Genomic DNA, 27,610 nt, shown 5'->3' with positions numbered 1-27,610 from the left:
ATGACCGACCCACTTGGGGTACCGGGGCGTGGGTCACTCACCCTCCCTTCCGCTACTTCCTCCTCGCGTCTCCGCACGGTCGCTATGACCTCCGTCATGTCAGTCTCCCACTCCTCGAAGAGGAGCTGCATTTTGACCTGCAGCCTCTGTTGGAGCTGCGCGGTCCGGATCTCCACCCACGCCGCGGTTCCAGGCGCGGGGGCTACGGTGCTATGGGACGGCATGTACATCTTGCTGGCGGCCTCTTCCAGGAACAGCAAAATGGCCGCAGGGTCCTGGCGTCCCCGCTTTTATAGCCACGCTCACATGCGACCAGCCGCCATTTCGTCCCCCTTAGTCTCTTTTCGGCTCCTCCTCTAAAGGGGCGGGGTTTTGGCCTTCACGCCTCCACTTCTCGAGGAGACGCTCGAGCGGGAATTTTTCGCGCCCGAAATGGCGGCTTCTCAAAATTTTCGGCCGGACACCTCCGGCGGTCACAAGGCGCACCTCTACCAGACGGCAGAGCGGTAAGATCCTGTTCGTGACGCCAAGTTGTCGCGGGCGGAGGAGGTGACGCTGCGCTCTCCCACTGCTCTGGTCCGGCTGCTGCTGCGGCGGCTGCTGCTCGGTGGTGGCTCGAGCGGTGGGCCGGATCCCGGGGACTCGAGCGGCGTTCCTCGCCCGTGAGTGAAAAGGGGGAATGATTATGGGGATTGGATATTGTCCGTGACGCCACCCACGGTTGTGGTGATATTGGTGACACCACCGCTGCTCTGGACGGGGATCCCGGGAGCGGTGACAGGGAGCAGCTTTGATGTTGGTTCTCCCCTCCGTGGGTAGGGGGTTGGCTGTCCCGGGGCCCGTGAGGGGGTAGGTAGGGATGATGGCAGGCGGGTTGCGGGGCCTGGTGAGGTGCAGGGTCGCAGGGGCAGCGCTGTGCCGCACGGCACGGTGGTACTCACTCAGCCAATGATGAGGACACAGTTCTCGGTAAAACACACGGCTGGATGGATGGGTCCCACAGACGGCTGCGGTTGTTGCTCCCTGCAGGTTGGTGGTGACTGCCTTTCCCTGCACCTATGTACTGTGTTGGTTCCGATGAGTTCCCACCGGTAACCCGCTCCCCGACTTGGATATGGGCCGGAGGAGCCCCTTTTGCCCGTAGCGCTGGCCCTGGGAAACGGTTGCCTTGGCGGTGGCGGTGTCTCCCTCACACGGTTGGACGGTTGCCTTCTGTCGGGACTTGGCTGCTGGGGAACCCAGGAGGTCCCCTTCGCTAACGGATTCGGCAACTTCACGGCGACTCCTAGCCTTGCCGGGGTCCGTAAGCCCCTGCCAATGGTGCTGGCTTCTCCTCGTGTACCGGTCCGGTACCGCTGGGCCACCGCCCGTCCACGGTCCTTACGGTAGACTCCGATAGGCCACTCCTGCAGATGGTCACCACCGTCTGCCAACCTTGCTGCTCCGTCCGGGCCACACACCCGGACTCACTTCAATCTGCTCACTTGCCACTTCACTACTCTCACTTGACTCCTCTCACTTCCTCCTCTCCAACTAAAACTGACTGTTTTTCCCTCCTCCAGGACTGTGAACTCCTCGGTGGGTGGAGACCAACCGCCTGGCTCCACCCCCTGGTGTGGACATCAGCCCCTGGAGGAAGGCAACAGGGGTTTTGTGTCTGACTTCGGTGTGCCTGCAGGGAGTGTGGGGTGTGTTGGTGTTGTTCTCTGTGGCCCCTGGCTTGTCCAGGGTGCCACATTTCTTTTTAGTGTCTCACTGTTTATTTCTTTGAGTTTGCAATGTGTCCCGTCTGTCTTAATCTGTATTTCTATCATACTCCTGCCCCTTCCTTCCCTTGGGGATCACAGATTAAATCTAGTCAGGAGACTAGTAAGGCACGGGACTTCTGCATCTCCATCTTCAGGGGTAATCCATAGGTTAGGAATAGCTTAGGGTCCCCTAGCGTGAGGGACAGTATAGGAGCCCCCTGTCCCTCATTATCCTGCAGTCACTTGTTGACAATCAATCGGATTTTTTACTATAGCACATTTCAGAGAACTGGTGCTAGGAATTGGAGATCCGAATTAACGAAGATGTAACTCGTAGATGTCGAAATTGGAAAACAGATTCAAAATACATTTTTTGTTTATTTAATTTCTGTTGTTATGGTTTAAAAAAATAAATGTACTTTCAAGACAATATTAAAAACTAATAACATTGTGTTTATTTTTAGCAGATGACTGTATTGGGAGTTCAAATGGACATCTAATATCTTCAGAATTTAAAACAGATGATCAAAGTATCACACATGATACATATGAAGAGCATGCTGCTGTCCCAGATATACCTCCAGTCCTTTCTCGGAAAGCTCTATCATCTGATCTTTTCATACAAGTCCAAAATTCCGATTTATCACAGAATTGTAAGCAAAATAAAAGTTACAGAAGGGATCTGGAACATGAAACCGCTCCTACAAGGGAGAAGCCATTTTCATGTTCAGAATGTGGGAAATGTTTTAGATTGAAATCACATCTTGTTGAGCATCAAAGAATTCACACAGGGGATAAGCCATTTTCATGTTCAGAATGTGGGAAATGTTTTATTCAGAAATCAAACCTTATTAGACATCAGAAAATTCACACAGGGGAGAAACCATTTTCATGTTCAGAGTGTGGGAAATGTTTTATTCAGAAATCAGAACTTGTTGGGCATCAAAGATCTCACACAAGGATTAAGCCGTTTTCATGTTCAGAGTGTGGGAAATGTTTTATTAGGAAATCAGATCTTGTTACACATCAGAAAAGTCACACAGGGGAGAAGCCATTTTCATGTTCAGAATGTGGGAAATGTTTTAGTTGGAAATCATATCTTGTTGAGCATCAAAGAATTCACACAGGGGAGAAGCCATTTTCATGTTCAGAATGTGGGAAATGTTTTATTCATAAATCGGATCTTGATGCGCATCAAAGAATTCACACAGGGGAGAAGCCATTTTCATGTTCAGAATGTGGGAAATGTTTTATTCAGAGATCACATCTTGTTATACATCAGAAAAGTCACACAGGGGAGAAGCCATTTTCATGTTCAGAGTGTGGGAAATGTTTTATTCAGAAATCAGATCTTGTTGGGCATCAAAGAATTCACACAGGAGAGAAGCCATTTTTATGTTCAGAATGTGGGAAATGTTTTATTCAGAGATCACATCTTGTTATACATCAGAAAAGTCACACAGGGGAGAAGCCATTTTCATGTTCAGAGTGTGGGAAATGTTTTATTCGGAAATCAGATCTTGTTGGGCATCAAAGAATTCACACAGGGGAGAAGCCATTTTCATGCCCAGAATGCGGTAAATGTTTTACTATGAAATTAAGTCTTGTTGACCATCAAAAATATCACACAAAATAAACCATGTTTATGTTCTGAATGTGGAAAATGTAATTCTCAGAAATCATATCCTGTTAAACATGTGAAGAAACCGCACAGGGAAGGAACCTTTTTCATGTTGTGAATCATTGAAATGTTTAACTAATGAATCAAGTCTTGCCGACATCAGAAAACCAACAGAGTGAAGCAGCCATTCTTGCTTTCAGAATTTGCCAAATTCTTTATTTTAAAGCCAAACTCGTAACTAAACATTACATCCCCTGCTCCCCACTGGGACGCAGGTATTATTACAGAAATGACGGTAATATATATATACAAACAGTCAGCACACATATACAATTCCCATCCCCACTACTACTCAAGTCTGGCCCAGTTTACACCTTTTTTAAGCCGACCCAACTTAATGTAAGTAGGGAGAAGAGCGAAGAAAAAGAAATCAAAGCCTGAAAAGGATTGAAGGCCTGTAGAGAAAGAGAGATGAAAAGGAAGGGGTGGGAGGAGAAAGCAGGGGGGAGGGTCAGGGAGTAGTGTAGGAAAGAAGGAAGAGGGGGGCGAGGGAGAGAGAGAGGGGAAGAAAAAAAAAAAAAAAAAAGGTGGATCACGACTCCTGAGGTTCAGAGAACAAGTCCGCGTACTCCGCCGAGTAGGTGAACTCCAACCATGGAAACCATGTCCTATAAAAGTCTTCCTGGCGGTCGTTAATAGAGGATGTCAAATCCTCCATATGCATCAGATCGTTAATCCGCGAAACCCACTGTGTCAGCGTGGGGGGGTAGTAGACTTTCAGCCAATGACCAGAAATCTAAGCAATGATTTCCTATATTTAGAGACCGGGAGTTCGGATAGCTGTAGAATAAATAGCTCCGGACCCATTGTCTCAGTGGTACCGGTCACCCGTCTGATTACCTCCCCCACCTCTGACCAAAACCACTGCAGAGAAGGGCAAGACCAAAAAATGTGCACAAAATCACCCTCCCCCAGACCGCATCTCCAACAAACAGGGTCAACTGAGGGAAACATTCTATGGAGTCTGGTCGGGACCCTGTACCACCTAGCCAACAGTTTGTAATTAGCTTCCAACAGTCTGGAACTGATCGAAGTTCTATGTGCCAGCTGGAGGATGTTGTTTCTTTGTGAGTCGGATAAACTAATCCCCAGGTCCCTCTCCCACTGCAGCAGGAAGGCCGGGGGGGGGCAAATCCCCCGGATCTGATAGCATGTTGTATACCAGGGATAGTGAGTGCCGTAAGACTCCCTCTCCCAGGCACAACTTTTCAAATCCCGTAGGAGGTCCGGCATATCGACTGAAGCGAGGGAGGGAGTACATGAAGTGCCTCAACTGCATAGCCCTCCATTCCCCCAGGGGACCTGAAGGCAAAAGACCCCGGATATCCGCTAGTGAAGGCCATTCCCCCTCTCTACCCAGATGGCAAGCTCTGAATTTGCCCCCCTGAACCCAATTTCTAAAGACCGGGTCCGAGAGACCAGGACGAAATTCCGGGTCACCTAGTATGGGTGACATGGGGGAAGGCACTGGCAAGAGGAGACGTCTGACCTCCCCTCTCGAACAGCATTCAAGAGTGGCGCCAATGGTAGGATGGGATCTCAGAGCAGGCAGGGAGAGGTTCAAAAGCCAGGGGGTGGCCGGGAGATGTATTTCCGAGAAACTCTGTTCTAGGGCCACCCACGGCTTTGTGCTGGAATGGCGGCACCAGTCCAATACCCTAACCATGTGCGTGGCCAAATAGTACTTTTTAAGGTCTGGGATATCCAGGCCTCCCCTACTCTTAGGTCTGCACAAGAGAGACCGGGAAAGTCTCGCAGGTTTGTTGGCCCAGATAAATTTGATATGTAGAGAGGCCAGTTCCTTGAAGAAACAGCTAGGGATCCTAATCGGCAAGGATTGAAACAGGTATAAGAGACGTAGCAGGATATTCATCTTCAATATTGCACATCTCCCGAACCATGTGAAGTAGCCCTTCCCCCAGTTAGCGCAATCTTTTCTAATAGATTGCAGGAGCGGGAGATAATTCAACTTATAAATTTGGCTAGAGTCCGCAGTCAACTGAATGCCCAAATACTTCAAAGACTGGCTAGCCCACCTAAACTCGAACGCGGATTGTAGCGATGTGACTTGCTCAAGGGGGAGAGATATATTTAGGGCCTCCGATTTTGACATATTAATTCTAAAGTTGGATAAAGAGGAGTATGTTTCCAACTCTCTCAGAAGATTAGGGAGGGAAACCCAAGGGTCAGTAATAAAAAAAAGCAAGTTGTCCGCATAAGCCGCGATTTTATAAGTAGAACCTGAGACGTTAGGGCCCGATATGTTAATGTTGCCTCTGATCCGACTGAGCAGGGGTTCCAGAGTCAATATGAAAATCAAGGGCGAGAGAGGACAGCCCTGTCTTGTCCCATTGCGAATGGGGAATCTCTCTGAAAGGAGACCATTCACTCTGACTGCTGCCGAAGGGATGCTGTACAAGGAACAAATCCAAGCAAGCATCATGCTCCCCAACCCCACTGCACTGCCCGCAGGACCTCCTCCATGAAAATCCAGTTAACTCTGTCGAACGCTTTTTCTGCGTCGGTCGACAGAAGCATCAAAGGCAGCCCATCGGATTTAGCCCTGTGTATTAAGTTCAGAGCCTTAGTCGTGTTGTCCCTTGCTTCCCTACCCATCATGAACCCAGCCTGGTCTGGGTGAACAATCTCCCCAAGCAATGGAGAAAGTCTATCCGAAAGAATCCTAGTGAAGAGCTTCAGATCTGTGTTGAGGAGGGAAATGGGTCGGTAACTAGAGCACGAAGTAGGGTCTTTGCCCTCTTTAGGGATGACTACTATATTAGCAGCTAGGGTATCCCTTGGCAAGGGGGCAGCTTCAGAATGTGGGCCATGGTTGAATGCTGAGAGAAATGGGGAAATCAAAATGGAATCCAGCTTTTTGTAATAGAGCAGAGGGAAACCATCCGGGCCAGGGGCCTTACCTGTGGGAGATTTTTTAAGTGCGGACCAGTATTCCTCCTCCGAGATGGGCCTTTCCAGATCGGCCGCAGCCTCCGGTTTGAGATGTCTCAAGCCGGAGTCCGCGATGTACATCCGTATACGGCTACGCAATTCCGTCCTGGCCCTCTCAGACCGCCCCTCATCAATTGCATAGAGGGTGGAATAGAAATCTTTAAAAGCGGAGGCAATGTCTTTCGGCAAAGTAGCCCACCTGTCTCCCGCGGTGTGCACCTTAGAGACAAATCCTCTCGCTCTCTGAGTCCTCAGAGCTCTAGCCAGGGCCCTGCCACTCTTATTGCCAAATTCATAGAAATGCCGTCTACACCTAGCCAATGTTCCCCTAGCTTTACAATATAGCAGGGACCGCAGCTCCTCCCTCTTCTTGACCAAAGTGGCCCCCACGTCCCCTCCCAGAGACCCCTTGTGGATTGCCTCCAGCTCTCTGTCTGCCAGAAGGGATGTAACCTTAGCTTCTCTTTCTCTCTTCAGGCGAGCCCCATGTTTGATGAACAGTCCCCTCACCACACATTTGTGCGCCTCCCAGACTATGCCCGGGGACACCTCCCCCCCCCCCGCTACTGCTGAAATATTCCCTCAAGGCCTCCCTTATTTCCTGCATTGTCACCGGTTCGTCGAGTAGCGAAGTGTTCAGGGTCCACTGACTCTGCCTCCCGATGGGGCAACCGAGGGATAGAGTTATTGTGATCAGGGCGTGATCAGAGAATGATATGCACTCGATTGAGGAAGCCACCAGAGAATGTAGATCCCCATGTTTAAGGAAAAAGAGGTCTAACCTGGAGTAGCAGTCATGCACTGCCGAGTAAAATGAGAAATCTTTGTCTGATGGGTGCATCAATCGCCATGTGTCTATTAGTTGATGGTCATGTAATCCCCGTAGCAAGCGACGTAGTGCCATATGTGGCAAACTGGACGCCCCTTTGGAGCTATCCCTCAGCGGCTCCAACACAACATTAAAGTCACCCCCGAGGACCAGAGTACCCTCAGAGAATTCTTCTATCTGCTCAAGGTAACGCAGCAATGTGGGGCATTGACCCGAATTTGGCAAGTAGACCGCCACGAAAGTGAAAGTCTGAGTAGCAATGCGTCCCTTGAGCATCAGAAGCCTTCCCTGATCATCCGATCGAGAGTCCAACAGTTCCCATGGGAGCGTACTGGACACTAAGATGCTCGTGCCCCTGGATCTAGAGTCAGGGGAGGGTGAATGATGCACTACAGGAAACCTTCTATCGGCTAGTTTGTATGGTTTTGCCTCACAGTAGTGTGTTTCTTGGAGGAAAGCGACCTGAATTCAGTTTTTCCATAGTAGGTTCAGGAGAATAGACCATTTCTCCGGGCTGTGAAGACCCTTAACATTCAGTGAGCCCACCCGAAGCTCGGCTTGTCTCTGCTTCGTCATACTCCGTCACTGACCTCTGGAGGGACGAACAACAAATTACAAAAAAAAAAAGGGGAAATAAGAGGGGGGGAGGAAGGGGGGGGGAACGAATGAGTGGAAGAGGGGGGGTGGAGAGGGTGTAGGCAAACGAGAGCAGAGACCCTTTAGCAGGGGAAAGAGAAAGATGTAGAAGAAAGAGCAGAAAGTGGAAAGGCAGAGAGTGGAAAAGCAGCTGTTCTGCCGCTCGCAGTACCAGGGACCAGCCCAGAAACTGCTTAGGGATAGTTAGGGACAAGAACTGACATGTGGCCAGAGCTCCAACCCGCGCCTCACTTATATATGCTTGATGACCCAGACCCCAAACAACCGGGGAGGGTCTGTCAAATTAACCTCCCGCGGACCCCCCCATCCAAGACGGAAATGCAAGACCCCCCTCCCCCGCCCGCCCCCCCAAACGACCCAACGTCAACAGATTAAAGTTGCCATGAACGTAAGTCAGTACGCTGTGGTCTGTTGGGCCAGTCGTACGGCCAGGACTCTTGCCATCGGAACGAGGAGGTCAGAGGACAACCCCGGGCAACCCCCAACCATACTCCTCTCCCGACCATTCAGCCACCCCTTTGGTCGCTTCCCTGACCTATCAACACCCAAGAGATTTCATGTCCCTCAAAGATCATCACAGTGGGAGGATTGGACGCCATCCCTCCTCCTTCGCCGTCCCGTTGGGGCCTGAGGTTCCCACTCCATCCAGTCCGGGATTGAGCAGTCTGGTATTCCAAGAAAGTCATACAATTTTGAAAGCTCCGAGTGCCTCCTCAATGGGAACACGGAGTCCCCCTTGCGAACAATCAAATGAAAAAGGTGGCCCCATCTGTACGAGGCACTTGCCTCTTTGATTTTGAGCAGTAGGGGGTGAAGCAGCCGTCTCATGTATAGTGTGCGGCTGGAGACATCCGGGAATAGCTTCACCACAGCCCCATCTACTTCCACAGAGCCATGCGACCAGGCTCCCTGAAGAATCTTCTCTCTGTCCCCATAATAATGCAAGCGACATAATACGTCTCTGGGGAAGGAAGCAGATCTGGGGCCGGGCTTTGCGACCCTATGAATTCTGTCAAAGAGATAGGAGGCCTCAGGGGGGCGATCAGTGACTTGATTGAATATGGATAAGACTTTGGTGCGCAGCAGATCTTGGGGCCAGTCCTCCGGGATACCCTTCAGTCTTATATTGTTTCTCCTGCCCCTGTTTTCTTGATCGTCCAATAGCAGAGCAAGCTCCCTAATGCGGGCATTAGAAGTCTCACAGTCCCGTTCAATCCTCTCCATTCTACCCTCCAGGGACTCCTGTGCTTGCTCTGTTGCCTCTATTCTATCTTCCAGCACTACCATTTCCTCCCTCAGGGTAGCCAGGGCCATCTGCTGGGAGGATTCTATTCTGGCCACCACATCCTCCAGATCTTTTTTGCTGGGGAGGGCCAAGATAAGCTCTCTCAGAGCCTGCAGGTCATCCCGAGGGGGGCCGGGGGGCTGGTCGCCTGCCATCAAGGGGCATTCTGCTTGCCCCAGAGGAGGAGGAGTCCCTGGGGTGCAGAGGAACACAGGAACTCCCAGCTCGGGCGATCCCCCGGCTGCTGAAGCCTCCTCTGCCTTCCCAGTATCATGCTGAGTGGCCGGGCCTGTGGGTCCCCCCCTCCTCCATGCTTCTGTACCTGGGTCTGCCGCCGCTGGTCTCCCCGCTGTGGCGTTTGCCCGTTTCTCCCCCTCACCAGACACCCGTGCTGCTGCAGAGGCTGTGGGCGGGCGTCGGGTCGCACCAGGGAAATCCCCAGCCGGGGAACGCTGCTGAGAAGCCGGTGCCATCTTGTCCTGGGCCGCTGGCGGGAGCTCCCGGCCCGGCACCGCCAGGAATCTGGAGAGGCTCCCCTGGGACTTCTGGCCCACCCCGGGGGATGCGGAGGCGGGAGCACCGCCTGGTCTTTTCTTGGGGGGCATCCTGGATGAGAAGGGGCCGCGGAAATCTGTGAAATAAAGCCGTAGGCGCAAGAGCTCTGGAGGTAAGCTTCCTCACGCCACCATGTCTAGGACACGCCCCCCTGCCAAATGTTTTTAAGACTAATCAGGTCCTGTTGTCAGATGAGTCACAAAGGAGAAGGCATCATAATGTACTATAATTCAAAGAGTTTTATCAAAAAATCGGTTACAATTGTTCAAGTAAGAAATGGTCAGGGAAAGAGCCATTTTCTCTCTTTTTAAACTTATTGTATTTTTTCGGACCATAAGACATACCTAGATTTTGAAGGAGGAATATAGGGAACACCTTTGACCAAACAATGTGGTCATGAAACACTGTTATTGGGGGATCTGCTGCTGACACTGTTACGGGGATAAAATGACCCAATTCTATACTAATGTCCCCATCCTAATCCCTTTCTAGGTATATGTGTCTCCCATCCTTGTGTATATGTCCTTCATCCTCGCATACAGTGCCTACTAGTAGTCTTCAACCCCCTACAGATTTAGCAGGTTTGATAAGATGCAAATAGGTTAGAGCCTGCAAACTTCAAACAAGAGCAGGATTTATTAACAGATGCATAAATCTTACAAACCAACAAGTTATGTTGCTCAGTTAAATTTTAATAAATTTTCAACATAAGTGTGGGTCAATTATTATTCAACCCCTAGGTTTAATATTTTGTGGAATAACCCTTGTTTGCAATTACAGCTAATAATCGTCTTTTATAAGACCTGATCAGGCCGGCACAGGTCTCTGGAGTTATCTTGGCCCACTCCTCCATGCAGATTTTCTCCAAGTTATCTAGGTTCTTTGGGTGTGTCATGTGGACTTTAATCTTGAGCTCCTTCCACAAGTTTTCAATTGGGTTAAGGTCAGGAGACTGACTAGGCCACTGCAACACCTTGATTTTTTCCTTCTTGATCCAGGCCTTGGTTTTCTTGGCTGTGTGCTTTGGGTCATTGTCTTGTTGGAAGATGAAATGACGACCCATCTTAAGATCCTTGATGGAGGAGCGGAGGTTCTTGGCCAAAATCTCCAGGTAGGCCGTGCTATCCATCTTCCCATGGATGTGGACCAGATGGCCAGGCCCCTTGGCTGAGAAACAGCCCCACAGCATGATGCTGCCACCACCATGCTTGACTGTAGGGATGGTATTCTTGGGGTCGTATGCAGTGCCATCCAGTCTCCAAACGTCACGTGTGTGGTTGGCACCAAAGATCTCGATCTTGGTCTCATCAGACCAGAGAACCTTGAACCAGTCTGTCTCAGAGTCCTCCAAGTGATCATGAGCAAACTGTAGACGAGCCTTGACATGACGCTTTGAAAGTAAAGGTACCTTACGGGCTCGTCTGGAACGGAGACCATTGCGGTGGAGTACGTTATTTATGTTATTGACTGAAACCAATGTCCCCACTGCCATGAGATCTTCCCGGAGCTCCTTCCTTGTTGTCCTTGGGTTAGCCTTGACTCTTCGGACAAGCCTGGACTCGGCACGGGTGGAAACTTTCAAAGGCTGTCCAGGCCGTGGAAGGCTAACAGTAGTTCCATAAGCCTTCCACTTCCGGATGATGCTCCCAACAGTGGAGACAGGTATGGCCAACTCCTTGGAAAGGGTTTTGTACCCCTTGCCAGCCTTGTGACCCTCCACGATCTTGTCTCTGATGGCCTTGGAATGCTCCTTTGTCTTTCCCATGTTAACCATGTATGAGTGCTGTTCACAAGTTTGGGGAGGGTTATAATTAGTCAGAAAAGGCTGGAAAAAGAGATAATTAATCCAAACATGAAGCTCATTGTTCTTTGTGCCTGAAATACTTCTTAATACTTTAGGGGAACCAAACAGAATTCTTGTGGTTTGAGGGGTTGAATAATAAATGACCCTCTGAATAAACTTTTCACAATTTAAAAAAAAAATGAAAAAAGAAATAACATTCTTTTTTGCTGCAGTGCATTTCACACTTCCAGGCTGATCTACAGTCCAAATGTCACAATGCCAAGTTAATTCCGAATGTGTAAACCTGCTAAATCTGCAGGGGGTTGAATACTACTTGTAGGCACTGTATATGTTGCCCATCTTTATCCCATCCTGGTATATACGATCCCCATCCTGGTATATATGTCCCTTGTCCTAGTATATACGTCACCATCCTTGTATATATAGCCCTCATCTTGGGCCCATTCTGGTATATATTTTCCCATCACACTGGATACATAAGAAAATAAATGAATATACTCACCATCCGTCCGCTCTCCCAGTGCACGGTGTTCTCTTCTGATGCTGGCAAGTGACTTCAGCATGTAAGCGGCGCAGCGCATGACATTACTGCCATACGCCTCCAGTTAGTCAGGTACCGGAATATTCACTGCTCTCCACAGCTGTGATTTTGGGCTTGGGGAGCAGTGAATATTCATTCTCTAATATTATACACAAGTGATCGCCCAGCCACAGCAGTAAGTCGGCGGTTGGGTGATTGTGTAACCAATATTAAAGAGAATGAATATTCACTGCTCCCCATGCTAATAATACTGCCCACCTCTTGGTTGGCGCTGGCTTCATTGCCTAGAGGTGGGTGGGATTATGGCTTCGGGACCAGTGAAGATTCATTTTCTTTTTTAGCTGGCACACTGTTGGCCCTTTTTGAGAGCCTTAAGGAACATTCGTGAATTGTTTTGATACTGGATTATATTTAGATAATTCACTAATCTCAGGTTTCCCATTGATTTATTTAGTAAAAAGTGCTTCCCCAGATTGGAGATAGGTACTCTTAAGTATATCATGTTCTATATAATTGCATTTCAAAACTTGTTGTTTTGTTAATAAATGCTTGTAAATATACAGTGTGTCCACCCATATCCTGTCCACCGCCATTAACTTGAGAACGGCGGCAGCTATAGGCATAGAAGTGGTGTTTAGGTATAGTAAAGTAGCCATGCGCTACGCAATGAAACCACCTATAGTGCCACCTGGTGGAAAACAACGGAGTTAGCATTTTTATCTCAAACGGAATGAGATAGAGAAAAAAAGTGAATTACAAAGTTGTAGGGCATCATCAATTCAATAAGAATCGACACCTTGCATACAGAAAAGCTATGATATCAAACCCATGACCCCCCCCCAATACATTGAATGCTGGTCACGCATATGGCGTTCATTTAACTTTGATGCTCAAAGTGGCCACATCAGCTGCAATGCACATCTGGACTCTGGACAGCATACTGTATCTTGCTGCACGTTGTGTAATATGGTAGGTAACACGTTTGCACAAGCATCTGTGATACGTCGTCGTAGATCCTGCAGTGTTGATGGAGGGGTCGCATATACCTGCTGTTTGATGTAACCTCACAGAAAGAAGTCCAATGCGGTCAGGTCAGGTGAGCGTGGAGGCCACTCCACACAGCCATCATACCCAATGACTTCTAGGAAGGTCTCCATGAGGCATCGCTTCACGTCCGCAGCCTTGTGAGTTTTACACGTTCTAATCATAGCATTTCTGTATGCAAGGTGTCGATTCGTATTGAATTGATAATGCCCTACAACTTTGTAATTCACTTTTTTTCTCTATCTCGTTCCGTTTTCGAGATAAAAGTGCTAACTCCGTTGTTTTCCACCAGATGGCGCTATAGGTGGTTTCATTGCGTAACACATGGCTACTTTACTTTACCTAGACACCACCTCTATGCCTATAGCTGCCGCCGTTCTCAAGTTAATGGCGGTGGACAGGATATGGGTGGACACACTGTATATATTCTTCATGCCTAGCTTTCTCTATTGTCTAGATGTGATGTTTTTATCTCAGAACCTCTGAAGTTGAGGCAGAGCTGTACGCATTTCACACAAAAATAGTGAGGGGAGAATTGAATCGCACTGCATCCTAGAAATGTGGAAGTTGTTAAGACTCTCTGGTCCCAATTTATCAAAACTTTTGTGGCAAAAAAATTGTCACTAAAGCCCTGAAAAGTCTCAAAAATTTGGAAAGTTGTGCCAACATTTGGCGGCTTTTGGCATTTTCACTCCAGAATTGGCAGTGTTTGGGTGGGACGGGGGCGTGACACCACAACTCCTTAAATTCATGACGAGCTGTGGTGTTCCCTATGCCAGAAATTTCACTCCAATCCTTGATGGGTGTAATATTTGTTGCATGGCACAAGGAGGCACATGCCCCTTGTCAAACGCTCCAGATTCATGAAGAGGCATGCACCACTTCTTCAATCAGGAGTGGCCCCCACATAAATTGGGCTCTTTATGTTATAAACATGATCCTTTTACAAAGGATAATTATTGTAATTAAAAAACTAAAGGATTTTATCTGTCTGATATCTAATGGATTATTTTTTTGTGGGGCTACCCACAAATACAGATAAGCGGACCCGTTGAAGTTTGGGTTCAGCTTTTTAGCCGGACTTTAGATAAAGTTCAGTTCAGGAACCAGACTGGTCCTGAACACTGTTAGAAGTCACTGATTGGGCAGTTTGGGTCTCCGCCCACATGCATCATCCATTAATAGAGTATTTATTACCGGGGGAGGGATGGCGGAGTTTTTTCCTTGTACACAATACATCCTATAACAATGTTATTACCTCCCCGTGAAAGCCATTCACACACTGCAAGCGGCTCGCACTGAGCCGAGCACTGAGTGTACCCGAGCACACTGATGCTAGATCGAGTGGTTAGGATACATAAAGCACCCGAACTCCGAACTCTAACACTGATTTTTTCTATAAAGTCTGTATTTGGTACAAACACTGAACTTTACTATTTAGGTTCACTCATCTCTGCCCACAAACCTTTATTACGTAGAAGAGACCAGAACTAAAAGGGGTCTATCTCTTGGTGGAGAGCAAGTAACATTTATGATACCTATGCTGGGATTTTGTGAATTGGGATTCGGTCACTAAGTGTTTACCCCTTAATTAAAAATCAGAATAATGTAAAGACAGTGTCACGCTAGGTGTGGTGAAATACTAAGCGAACAGCGAAAGGGAAGGGAAACCCTGTACCTAGGGTAAGGGGAGATGAGAGCCCTGACCAAGTTTACCGCTGGGCCCCTGGGTTCCCTCACCACCATATATAGACTTCACACCTATGCGCCGAGCCGGATACCTGACTCTAGGCTGACCCTGAACTGAGCCCTAAATAGGATGAGCTCTTCATCAACCTCACTAGGCACTAAAGGACACACACGGATAACAAACAAGGGCAAACAACAAACAACTTATCTCTAGACGACTCAGTAAAAAGTTCAGTAAAGAGCAACAACGATCCTACTGGTGTTTTCCAACCACCTGCTTGCATCCAGACCTTGTGACGGAACTGAATATCTCCACCACAAGTCCAGGAAAAATGAGAATATTTTAACCCAAGAGGAAATACAGATAATTAGCAGCTAAAGGGAAGAGGAGCTCCCCAGTGTCCTAAAGTAAAAGGATGAAAACCCAGCAGAGAGGAGATACCTAGTACACAGAATACTAACAGCAGGAAAAATAGAAAGTCAGGGAACATTTTGCACAGCCAAACGCTGTGACCTTCTATTGCCAGACATCACATGACTGTCTGTCACCCATGACACTCCTGTGACAGAGAGGGACTCTGATTCCAATGATGTGTCCTTTACTGGGCTGCTTGCTGTAGTTTTGATAAAATCACTGTATTATCATTAAGGGATTATCACTAGAGAACTAGTAAACCTGCTGCTATGTATCCTCTATCTCCATAAGCTATGTATAACTCCACCCCTTATTAGCAGCTTTCTGTCTATGCTCATTGTACACAGCTGCCAATCAGTGATGTGGGTGAGGTTATACAGACAGCAGTATTTCGAGAACTGGTACATTTTAAACAGAGAAAACTGAATTTCAAAACTTCAGCAAGCAGCCAAGTAACTGACACATCGCTGGAATCAGGGTCTCTGCTTATACAGGTTGATTGGACACACGTTACAAGTAGCTTTGTTCCTCTTAAACTATAAACCACATCCCAAACCCATACGCTATTACATTTTATATATTTAATCTGAAAAGTAGGTTGTGTTTATAATAATACACACAAGATATTACAGAGGGGAACAAAACAATACAGCATATGCAATTACATAAAATAAATGGGAATAACAAAAGGAAAATTACTGAACTTGAGTTACAGTAAGGGCTTCAGATTTCTGGAGAGAAGGATTCCAATGGAACATAGAAAAATCCTACACAGCAATGTTCCTTTCATTGAATGAAGATCATAATTGGAATTAGTTTTTTATTAACACAAGTTACACCCACATACTTCCCCTCTGGTGACTCAAAACACGGCTGGACTTCAGTGAATGATAGAATGAGTGTAAGTCTTAGAAAATTATGAGATTCCCAAACTTTTGGATAACTTCACCCCTGGAGGTCCTAGGTGGAAGATATTACAGTTATCTTTCCTATCACAATTTTATATTTACATGGATAGGAGACATTGCATAGATATTTTTATCTTACTGGCCAATATCCATTTGGCGGGAGCCCAGCAGTTTACCAATAATGCGGAACAATGCTTTGCATTCTCCACTTTAGCACAAATTCAAAAATGTGATTTTACTACTGTATCTATTATATCAATGCAATTTATACTTTCTATAAGGGGAAACAAAGGATCTGAATTTCTCTGTTATTTTTCTGTTCAACTGCTACTCTTCTCTCTACCTGTCATAAATCTGTCCTTTTCTACATTCTTGTGCATCTCCGTGCCTTCGCTTCTGAATTAAGATGGAATGATCAGGCACTGGCGACCACTTTTTAGGAAGGTTTATCCAAGAGAACCAAGGACGTACGGGCTAGTCTTGATATACCCGGCACCCTGGATGATCTTATCTCCTTTGCCGTACAGGTTGATCATAAATTCCGGGAAGGTGCCAAGGAAGTCTCCCGTGTGAAGAACCCTATCCTCCTGGCTCCATCCTTCCAGAGGCCATTTGCTTCCTAGGTTCCTATTTCCACTCCTGTTCCTGAGCCTACAGAAGTAATAAGTGTAAAACCATCTGATCTATGATGTGAAAATCTCCATGTCAAGGTCCTGGGTGGAGGAGCAGAGCACCTTATCCAAACCTGTCCTTTGCCACCGAAACACTCTTGCCTGGGCTTCGTAGGAGGGATTACCCTCGGCAGAAGCAAGCCTTCTTCCTCGTTCCAGTGTATGTCCGCATTGTTTGGAGAAGTTCAGCTCCTTTAGACAGCTCATCTAGACTCGAGTTTCATTGGGAATTTTGTTCAGTGAGCTGTGGTCGAATGATTCCAGACTATCATCCGACGCCTTTTGAAGCCCTTGCTGGTATCGTGTGTGGATGGAACGCTCCTGTCTGAACGCAGACGCTTTGTTCCTGAGCCTGTAGAACTGCGTGTGGGAGATACAGTGTGTATGTGTATATATATATATATATATATATATATATATATATATATATATATATATATATATATATATATATATATATATATATATATATATATATATACATATACAGTACAGACCAAAAGTAGTTTGGACACACCTTTTCTCATCCAAAGAGTTTTGTTTATTTTCATGACTCTGAAAATTGTAGATTCACATTGAAGGCATCAAAACTATGAATTAACACATGTGGAATGAAATACTTAACGAAAAAGTGTGAAACAACTGAAAATCTGTCTTATATTCTAGGTTCTTCAGAGTAGCCACCTTTTGCTTTGATTACTGCTTTGCACACTCTTGGCATTCTTTTGATGAGATTCAAGAGGTACTCACCGGAAATGTTTTTCACTTCACAGGTGTGCCCTGTCAGGTTTAATAAGTGGGATTTCTTGCCTTATAAATGGGGTTGGGACCATCAGTTGTGCAGAAGTCCGGTGGAAGCACAGCTGATAGTCTTACTGAATAGACTGTTAGAATTTGTATTATGGCAAGAAAAAAGCAGCTAAGTAAAGAAAAACGAGCCATCATTACTTTAAGAAATGAAGGTCAGTCAGTGACGAAAAATTGGGAAAACTTTGAAAGTGTCCCCGAGTGCAGTGGCAAAAACCATCAAACGCTACAAAGAAACTGGCTCACTTGAGGACCGCCCCAGGAAAGGAAGACCCAAGAGTCACATCTGGTGCGGAGGATAGATTTATCTGAGTCGCAGGTTAACAGCAGCTCAGATTAGAGACCAGGTCAATGCCACACGGAGTTCTAGCAGCAGACACATCTCTAGAACAACTGTTAAGAGGAGACTTTGTGCAGCAGCCTTCATGGTAAAATAGCTGCTAGGAAACCTCTGCTAAGGACAGGCAACAAGCAGAAGAGACTTGTTTGGGCGAAAGAACACAAGGAATGGATATTAGACCAGTGAAAATCTGTACTTTGGTCTGATGAGTCCAAATTTGAGATCTTTGGATCCAACCACCGTGTCTTTGTGCCTGGTTCCCACCGTGAAGCATGGAAGAGGAGGTGTGATGGTGTGGGGGTGCTTTGCTGGTGACACTGTTGTGGATTTATTCAAAATTGATGGTATACTGAACCAGCATGGCTACTACAGCATCTTGCAGCGGCATGCTATTCCATATAGTTTGCGTTTAGTTAGACCATCATTTATTTTTCAACAGGACAATGACCTCAAACACACCTCCACGCTGTGTAAGGGCTATTTGATTAAGAAGGAGAGTGATGGGGTGCTACGCCAGATGACCTGGCCTCCACAGTCACCAGACCTGAAGCCAATCGAGATGGTTTGGTGTGAGCTGGACTGCAGAGTGATGGTAAAAGGGCCAACAAATGCTAAGCATCTCTGGGAACTCCTTCAAGACTGTTGGAAGACCATTTCCGGTGACTACCTCTTGAAGCTCATCAAGAGAATGCCAAGAGTGTGCAAAGCAATAATCAAAGCAAAAGGTGGCTACTTTGAAGAACCTAGAATAAGGCTATGTGCGCATGTTGCGTGTTTGCATGCAGTTACGCTGCGATCTGCACCGCAGCATAACTGCATGCGTTCTGCGTCCCCAGCATAATCTAAGAAGATTATGCAGGAGATGTACGCACGTGGCGTATTAGAGCGCAGCGCTTCGGCTGCTGCCGAAGGGGCTGCACTCAGAGCGCATGAAATTGGCTTTTTTTCTTTTCATTATGGACTCTTTCTGCAGCGATTTGAAGCGCACGTCTGCTGTTCAAATCGCTGCAGAAATTTCTGCAGGGACAGAACAGAACGCTACGTGCGCACATAGCCTAAGACATATTTTCAGCTGTTTCACACTTTTTTGTTAAGTATTTCATTCCACATGTGTTAATTCATAGTTTTGATGCCTTCAATATGAATCTACAATTTTCAGTCATGAAAATAAAGAAAACTCTTTGAATGAGAATGTGTGTCCAAACTTTTGGTCTGTACTGTGTATATATATATATATATATATATATATATATATATATATATATATATATATATATATATATATATATATATATATATATATATATATATATATATATATATATATATATATATAAACATATAATGCATGTATGCATACATACATATACACACAATCTGAGGAAATAAGCTTCTCCAGTACATATTTTTAGTATGGGCTGCTCATGTGTCTATTAGAAAATCTATTGAATCCCCCATGCCAATGTGATTATTAACGGGGGGCCTGGGGGAGTGCTAAGGAAAGGGGTTTTTTTTGTCATTGCAGAGGGAACTTACAGGATTGCTGATACTTCATTCAATAGACAGCCATAAGAAGGATTGGATCCAGCACGAATTCCAGGTTAAATAAAAAATTTCATTTTCTTTATTGGTTCACTTTAAAAATAAATGAAGATCGCAGGTGGAAAAATATCAGGTCATAGGTAGCCTTTACGCGTTTTGGACTTCATAATAAAAACAAACTGAATCTTTAATCATAAGATAATAATAATAAATATTCTTAATAAAGAAATGAAATTTTTTATTTAACCTGGAATTCGTGCTGGATCCAATCCTTCGTCTTATGGCTGTCTCTTTGTGGACATGTAATTGCATAATGTCCTTTCTGCTTACAAAACCAACAGGTTATTTTAGACATGTCGCGTGGGAAGCTCCATCTTATTGTGAATGCCTGTTTATTTAGCGGCTTTCGTTTTTGTTGGGAGAGTGGACGATCATGTGAGCACAAGTATGAGATTTGTACACTTCTGGCTACATTCTGATTTGATGTGTCCAGCCTCAGTCAATTCATTTTCATTGAGTATGTCTGTTCAGCACGTGACCACATCTATGGAAATCGCATACTTGAAGCTTTATAACCTCCCACTTTCACCGCCGGCACCGGAGAATCCTGACAGTGTGCAGTGTGCGCACTGTGAGAACTCAGAAGGCTGCAGTCACAGAGTGACACATGGATTGACTGCAGACTCATCACAAATTTGGACAACCCCTTTAATGCTCCTAACAACATAAATAAAAACATAGTAACCCTTAACTTGTCAGACAGCACAAGACTATATTAAAGAAATTGTCCACTACTTTAACATTGATGTCCTTTCCTTAGGATAGGTCACTAATGTCTGATTGTTCGGGGTCTGGCACCTGGCACCCCCGTCAATTGCCTGTTCTAGGTGCTGTGCCGGTGGTGGCCAGAAGTGCTCAGTTTCGGATCTGCTCCGTCTTCTGATAGTGGCAGCAGCCTCCTATTAAAATCAATGAGGCAGATGTGCAGTACCCGGCCGCGGACACTATCAGCACTATAAGCATTTCCGGCTACCTGCATCAAAAACAGCTGATCAGTGTGGTCCCGTTGCGTTCATATAAGAAGCGGTGCACAAGTGGGACTGAGGCCTAATGATGAGACCTAGTCAGTATCACAAATAAACATTTACATTCAGGTACCTTATAGATGATGTTGTCTCTCAGTCGTTTCTTTCTATTCTTCATCTTGTCCTGGCGCCATGATTACTTTCCACATTCACATCTCGTCTCTGCAGATGTCCATCTTCTCCAGTCTTCTGCAGCACATACCGGCACGATGCCCCTAAAAATAGCAGAATGATTATAATACTTCTACTTAAAAATATCTGCCCTACGCTGTGCCCCAGAATAAACAATGGCCCCTCACTGTGTTCTCTGCATGAAATACGACCCACACACTGTCCTTCTTATGGTACATGCCCCACACACTACCCTCTCCTTTCCATACTGAGCCTACTCTTCACACTGTCCTTTACACTGTGTCCCCTTTTGCCCAGTCTTTATGCTGTGCCCTCATCACACTCCCCCTCCTTGCTATGGCCTCACACTGTCCTCCCATTCTGCCCCCTCTCCATACTGCTCCCCTCCACTACCCAGTCTCTATTCTGTGCCCCTTCACATTCTTCTCATCCCTTACTCTCTCCACACTACCTCCTTTGTGTCCATACACTTTCCCCCCTCACTCCCTATCCTGCCCACTTGCTCTTCATACCATGTCACTCTTTATTCTGTGGCTTCAAAATTTTTTTCCAGTTCGCTCCCTATTCTCTCTCTCCCCATACATCACTCCTCATCCTCTCTCTCCCCATACATCACCCCTCATCCTCTCCCCATGCATCACCCCTCATCCTCTTTTCCCCCATGCATCACCCCTCATCTCTCCCCCATACATCAAACCTCATCCTCTCACCCCGCATGCATCAAACCTCATTCGCTCACTCCACATGCATCAAACCTCATCCTCTCTCTAACCATACTGTGTCTGAAGATGTTCCCCCTCATTCTCTCTTCCCACCATACTCTGTCCACAGATAGTTCCCTCCCCTACCCTCTCTCCCCCATACTGTTTCCATAGATACCCCCTTCTCACCCCATACTGTTTCTCTTCCGTGTCTTCAGCTCCACTGGAGCACTTATCAGCACTCTCTGCCGCCTCCACACTGCGGCCCTGACTTTCGGGTCAGCAGTGTGATCAGCTGACCTGATCACATAACAGCTGTCGCTCTGACCCGGAAGTCAGAGCCAGAAATCACCGCTTCAATTGTCCTCGCGTCTGAAAGATACAAGGACAATTGAGTAGTGGGAGCAGCGTGCTGCACTTTCTATGAGTGCGGCTGTCAGCGTAACAGCTGCGCTCAGAGAATGGCCGGCTCTCACTACGGGTCCGAAAATGCAGCCCTTTGGCAGACTTTCACACCGATGCATCAGGCAGCCTGACAGCACTCCTCTGACAGTTGCGCCCGGGTAAATGCCCCGCCAGCCCCCCTAGATACGCCTCTGCTTATGTTCAGTCCTAGTCATTTCTTGGGCTACTTCATACCACATTATGGCCTGGTCAAACTTATTATGGTCCTCTAGCAAACCCTTACAGTTAGTCAGGAAATCCTGCCATGTTTGTTCATCCAGTGTTCCATTCAAACCTGCATTTACCTTTTCCCAACATTGGTCTACAGCAGGGATGACTTTTTCTGTGGGCCCCTGGAATCTGCCAGCAGCAGCATTTTGCCCGCTGCCAGCCCTTTAAATCCCCATGTGCACTGTGAGGACGCGCATTCAGCGTTCACTACTGAACGCTGGTCAGTGCTTGTGTGTGTAGGACTTGCTTTGTGGGTGCGGTTAGCGCTCTGCGCCCTGTCCCATAGAAGTCCAGCAGCAGTTTCTCGGCTTCCAGTGATGTATGCCCGCTCCGGCTGTGCTGTGTGCGCGCTCCCACTGTGCTGTGTGCCCGCTCCCCTTGTGCCTGCTTTGGCTGTGCTGTGTGCGCGCTCCCACTGTTCTGTGTGCCCGCTCTGCCTGTGGTGTGTGCCTGCTCCCACTGTGCGAACTTTTACTGTGCTGTGTGCCCATTACACCTGTGCGCGCTCCCACTGTGTTTCGTGCCCGCTCCCACTGTGCTGTGTGCCCACTCCCTCTGTGTGTGCTCCCACTGTACTGTGTGCCTGCTCCCAATGTGCCTGCTCCCACTGTGCCGTGTGCCCGCTCCCCCTGTGCGCGTTTTCACTGTGCTATGTGCCCTCTCCCAGGTGCTGTGTGCCCACTCCCCCTGTGCCCGCCCCTCCAGGGTTGTGTGCCCCCAAGTGCTGTGTGCCCCCCCTCCCCTAGGGCTGTGAGACTCCCCCCATTGATGTATACCACCCACCAGTGCTGTGTACCACCCCCCCAGTGCTGTAACCCCCATGTCCATGCTCCCCCATGCTATCTGTGCTCCACAAGTGTTGTCCGTTTCCCTCAGTGGCCCCTTGTGCTCTCCGTACCCCCCTAATGATGTGCGTGCCCCCAGTGCTGTCTGTGCCCCCCCCAGTGCTGTCTGTGCCCCCCCAGTGCTGTCTGTGCCCCAAAGTCATATATTTGCGTCTTAGTGATGTATATGCCCTCAGCCTCTCTTGTGATGTATATGCTCTCAGCCCCTCCTGTGATGTACATGATCCCAGCGTCTCCTGTGATGTATATATCACATGAGGGGTTGGGGCATATACATCACATGAGGGGTTGGGGCATATACATCACATGAGGGGCTGGGGCATACACATCACTGCAGGGGCTGGGGCATACACATCACTGCAGGGGCTGGGGCATACACATCACTGCAGGGGCTGGGGCATACACATCACTGCAGGGGCTGGGGCATACACATCACTGCAGGGGCTGGGGCATACACATCACTGCAGGGGCTGGGGCATACACATCACTGCAGGGGCTGGGGCATACACATCACTGCAGGGGCTGGGGCATACACATCACTGCAGGGGCTGGGGCATACACATCACTGCAGGGGCTGGGGCATACACATCACTGCAGGGGCTGGGGCATACACATCACTGCAGGGGCTGGGGTATACACATCACTGCAGGGGCTGGGGCATACACATCACTGCAGGGGCTGGGGCATACACATCACTGCAGGAGCATACACATCACTGCAGGGGCATACACATCACTGCAGGGGCATACACATCACTGCAGGGGCATACACATCACTGCAGGGGCTGGGGCATACACATCACTGCAGGGGCATACACATCACTGCAGGAGCATACACATCACTGCAGGGGCATACACATCACTGCAGGGGCATACACATCACTGCAGGGGCATACACATCACTGCAGGGGCTGGGGCATACACACCACTGCAGGGGCTGGGGCATACACATCACTGCAGGGGCTGGGGCATACACATCACTGCAGGGGCTAGGGCAGACACATCACTGCAGGGGCTAGAATATATACATCATGTTTGAGATGCTGGGGCCATATACATCACAAGAGGATGGAGGTAAATATATCACATTGGAGATGCTGGGGACATACATATCAGAGGAGAGGCTGAGGCATATACATCACAGGAGGGGCTGGGTCATACAAATCAAAGGAGGGGCTGGGGAACCTCCTGTAATGTATACACAGTAGTCCCAGCATCTTTTATGTGATGTATATACAGCAGTCTCAGCATCTGCTATGTGATGTATATGCCCCCAGCCCCTCCTGTGATGTATGTACAGCAGCCCCAGTCTGTTATGTGATGTATACCAATCTTATTATCACAAAGAGTTGACTGCGCTCCAGACCGAGGCAATCCTGGAAAAGCAGTTGTGAGAAGCAGCATGATCAATGTCGCCGAAAATTAACCACTGCACCAAAGAGAAGAAGCTCTGGCCACCACAGTAGGGGTAAGTTAATTAATTGTTTGACCAAATGTAGCCGGGTAATTTTCAAATTGATAATTTGGTGCGGCCCCCGAGGTTGATAGAAATTTTCAAATGGCCCCCGGCACTAAAATGGCTCCCCACCCCTGGTCTACAGCCTTTGATTGCTTCCGTGCCTTTAATGTGTTGTACAACATCAATTGCATGTCTCCACATCCTCATCATTGGCTGAGAATCTACTCTGTGTAGTTCTTATCCTTGCAACAACTCGGAATGACAATAACCACACCACAATGATAACAATTACAGAGAACTATGTCTCTGCATCTATGTTGCTTCCAATGGTAGGACCTTACCTCACACGACACCACTCGACACTGCGAAAGGTAAATAGTGACTACTATGTGATACCCCACGTCTGGGACACACGAGTTGCCACTTGAGTGACTGCACTGCTGGTACCTCACGTCTGTGGCACACCAGCAGCCACTCAAGAGTGACTACACTGCCGGTACCTCACGTCTGTGGCACACCAGCAGCCACTCTACTTTACTGCAGTAACTTAATATCTATAATTGGGATGCCAGTATCACAGAGTAGGTAATATAATAATATGGGGCCCTTCTCCCCCCTTGGTTTTCCACATGAGCGTCTGTACAGCACGCTACACTGGAAAACCCTTAAATCACTCAACGTTTTTTTTCTATGGCACAGAAAGCAGGTAAATATTGTAAGGCAGATAATGACTATAACCAATGCCCAATCAGGAGGGATGTTAGGTACTGAAAACATCAAAGACGGCAGCAAAAGGGAGTTAAAGAGAGGACCAGAACAACCAAAACCCTATGAACTGCTGATCATACCTTGGGAATGTTATCAGGGTGTCCCAATAGACCTGTATCACAACTTTTAGCCCATAAATTCAAAGTTCAATGTCTTAAAGGTGCAGTACACTTTTTGCAAAAGGGGCAGAAAAAAGCACTTGCACTTAAAGCAGAGCAAAGATAGTGATTATAAACAGCGCTCACACAAGAGGTATGTAAGATATTGCATGCGTAACACCAAAAGAGCAACAAAAAGAACTAAAGAGAAAACTAACAAGCAGCGTATTATCAGGGTGCGTGATATAGTTTCTGCGGATTAATTGCCGTGTTAGTGAGAGGCTGATCAGGGTCGTGTAGTACAGGCACAATGAAGTCCACGCAATGCGCTTTGTATAGAGAACAAGAAAACAGGGACCTGACATGAATCTCATATCACGTCTCAAGCAACAACTTCAAGGAACATCATGCTTCAAGATAGTATAAATCGGACAAACAAACAAAGATCAACGGGTATATAAAGTGTAGAGGGGAAATGGAAAAGACCCCACGTGCCCCTGGATAGATGTTTTAATAATAGGATGGGTAAGTCATGCTGTATACAAGGCAGAGTAAAAAGGCAGATGCAGAAAATTGCCCTAGTTAAATAGCTATGTCAAAACAGTCAAATTACAATGTAAAAACTCACCCATATTTAGTAATTATAGGACCAGGGGTGCAAGTGGGGACCAGCGTCCCGACACGTGTTTCACGTCTCAACGCTTCTTCGGGGGACAGATAAAAAAGTGTGGAGATGTGCAGCCTTATAAGCCTCCCGTGTAAGCCCCATCACACCACATCACGCCCAGCTGTTACTGCGCACGGCCGGTGTTCTGAGTGCAGAGGCATTCAGCCACCCGGCGTCCACAGTGGAGATAGGAGGGAAGAAAACTTCCTGTGACGTCAGTAAGTCCAGGTCTCCGCTGCTAAGGACGCTGTTGTAACCATGCTTGCAAACAGACACACACGGCCGCATGTCAGGAACGGACGGCTCCCCTATCCTGGATAAACAAGGTATTAACCCTTTACTGCATACATCAAAAAAGCAGGCTAATAACGTCCAAATCAGTACTATAGATGCAAATACTAGCGATCAGAACATATAAGACAATCCTCTTTTAAAACAAATTCATCATCTCAAAAAAGAGACGCACACAAAAAAAGAGGGAAAAAGATAGCCATATAACAGCCAGATGCAAAGAAAGAGAGAGGATGTCAGTTATAGCAAAAGGTATTTTTTGCCATGGTGAACACATAAATAAATACATACATGTATAGTAAATGAAAATGACAAATTGCAGGATGGAAACGGAGATTGAGGAAGGCCTTTCTAAGTTAGAAAAGGAAATTAGTGGCCTAAAATTAAAGAAATATAATAGGGACCTGTCAGATTACACCAATACGACGGTCTACAGGTGGCACTCTAGATCACGTCTGGGCTATCGAGCCAAGACTTTGTCTCATGGCCAATCAGCTTCTATGTCTTCATTGGTTTTCCCTCCGGGATGTCAAGTGGAGTATGTGAGTCTGAAAAAAGCGTGGGGGCCCGTGTTAAGTCTATCCGGAATAAGCAAACTAAATCGCAGCTAAATCGAATGACAAACACGGCAAAAACAAACTACAGGTGATTAACCTTTCCACGCACCCTCTCTGATGCCCAGTTGGACATGCTGTCCAGGGGCCTAACATTTTCACCAACTAATCATTTCGACTTTTTTTCAGCATTAAAGGTGTACATTTATTCGCACGCAAGATAGTTTTGAAAAAACTTCATCATAAACGAGACAATAGTGGTTTGGATAGCCCGGCCGAGAGGGAGGCGTTACAGACCCTTGAGGATCTTCTGCTTGAACAGTCCAGTGTCTCTACAGGTGTGTTCCCAAAATCGCTACTGCCCAGATCTACTAGATTTCCCCCCTTGTCCCTTTGTCCTGCCGTTGAGGTCTTCACTAGATTAGTGGTGGATAAGTTTAAACAAATCACGGTTAAGAGACAAGATGATAACCTAACTCATAAACAAAGATCTGCTCTTTCTGAACTGAGCAATTATAATGACATTGTTATTAAACCAGCTGACAAGGGGGGCAATATAGTGATCTGGGCAGTGGAGAATTACGAGAAAGAAGATTTACAGAAGTTTCGTGATAAGGACACCAACATGAGGCTGCCATCTAACCCCTTGTAAAATATATACGTTATTCCCAAATAACAATCTTTATTAAGATATAAAAATCACACCAGTAGTGTATAATACAAGAAATTTCACCATCAGGTCACATATATACATAGTACAATATCATTTGAAGGATAGGCATAGATATTCAACAGGGATAAGGTTCACATATAAGGGATCAAGTCGGAGCTCAGGACTTAACTTTGAAACCATATTTCGGTTTATTCA

At 47.0% G+C, this 27,610-nt stretch overlaps 1 protein-coding gene across 1 annotated transcript; it reads left to right on the top strand.

Moving 5' to 3' along the window:
* LOC142282747 (uncharacterized) lies at nt 1–27,394 on the top strand. Its single transcript, XM_075333024.1, has 5 exons — nt 1–18; nt 2,398–2,682; nt 2,857–3,325; nt 25,064–25,070; nt 26,932–27,394. The coding sequence occupies exons 1-5, from the start codon at nt 1–3 to the stop codon at nt 27,392–27,394; spliced, it is 1,242 nt and encodes a 413-aa protein (XP_075189139.1).
* Nucleotides 27,395–27,610: the final 216 nt, after the last annotated feature.

The sequence above is a fragment of the Anomaloglossus baeobatrachus genome, unplaced genomic scaffold (genome assembly GCF_048569485.1).
Source record: "Anomaloglossus baeobatrachus isolate aAnoBae1 unplaced genomic scaffold, aAnoBae1.hap1 Scaffold_52, whole genome shotgun sequence".
Taxonomy (NCBI): Eukaryota; Metazoa; Chordata; class Amphibia; order Anura; family Aromobatidae; genus Anomaloglossus; species Anomaloglossus baeobatrachus.
This window is presented reverse-complemented; position numbering and strand designations above follow the sequence as displayed.

Bases quoted from the DNA above. Each gene is read 5' to 3' on its own strand.
- LOC142282747 (XM_075333024.1), top strand. The intron at 2,683-2,856 runs GTTGGGCATCAA...TATCTTGTTGAG, and splicing joins TTATTCAGAAATCAGAACTT to CATCAAAGAATTCACACAGG.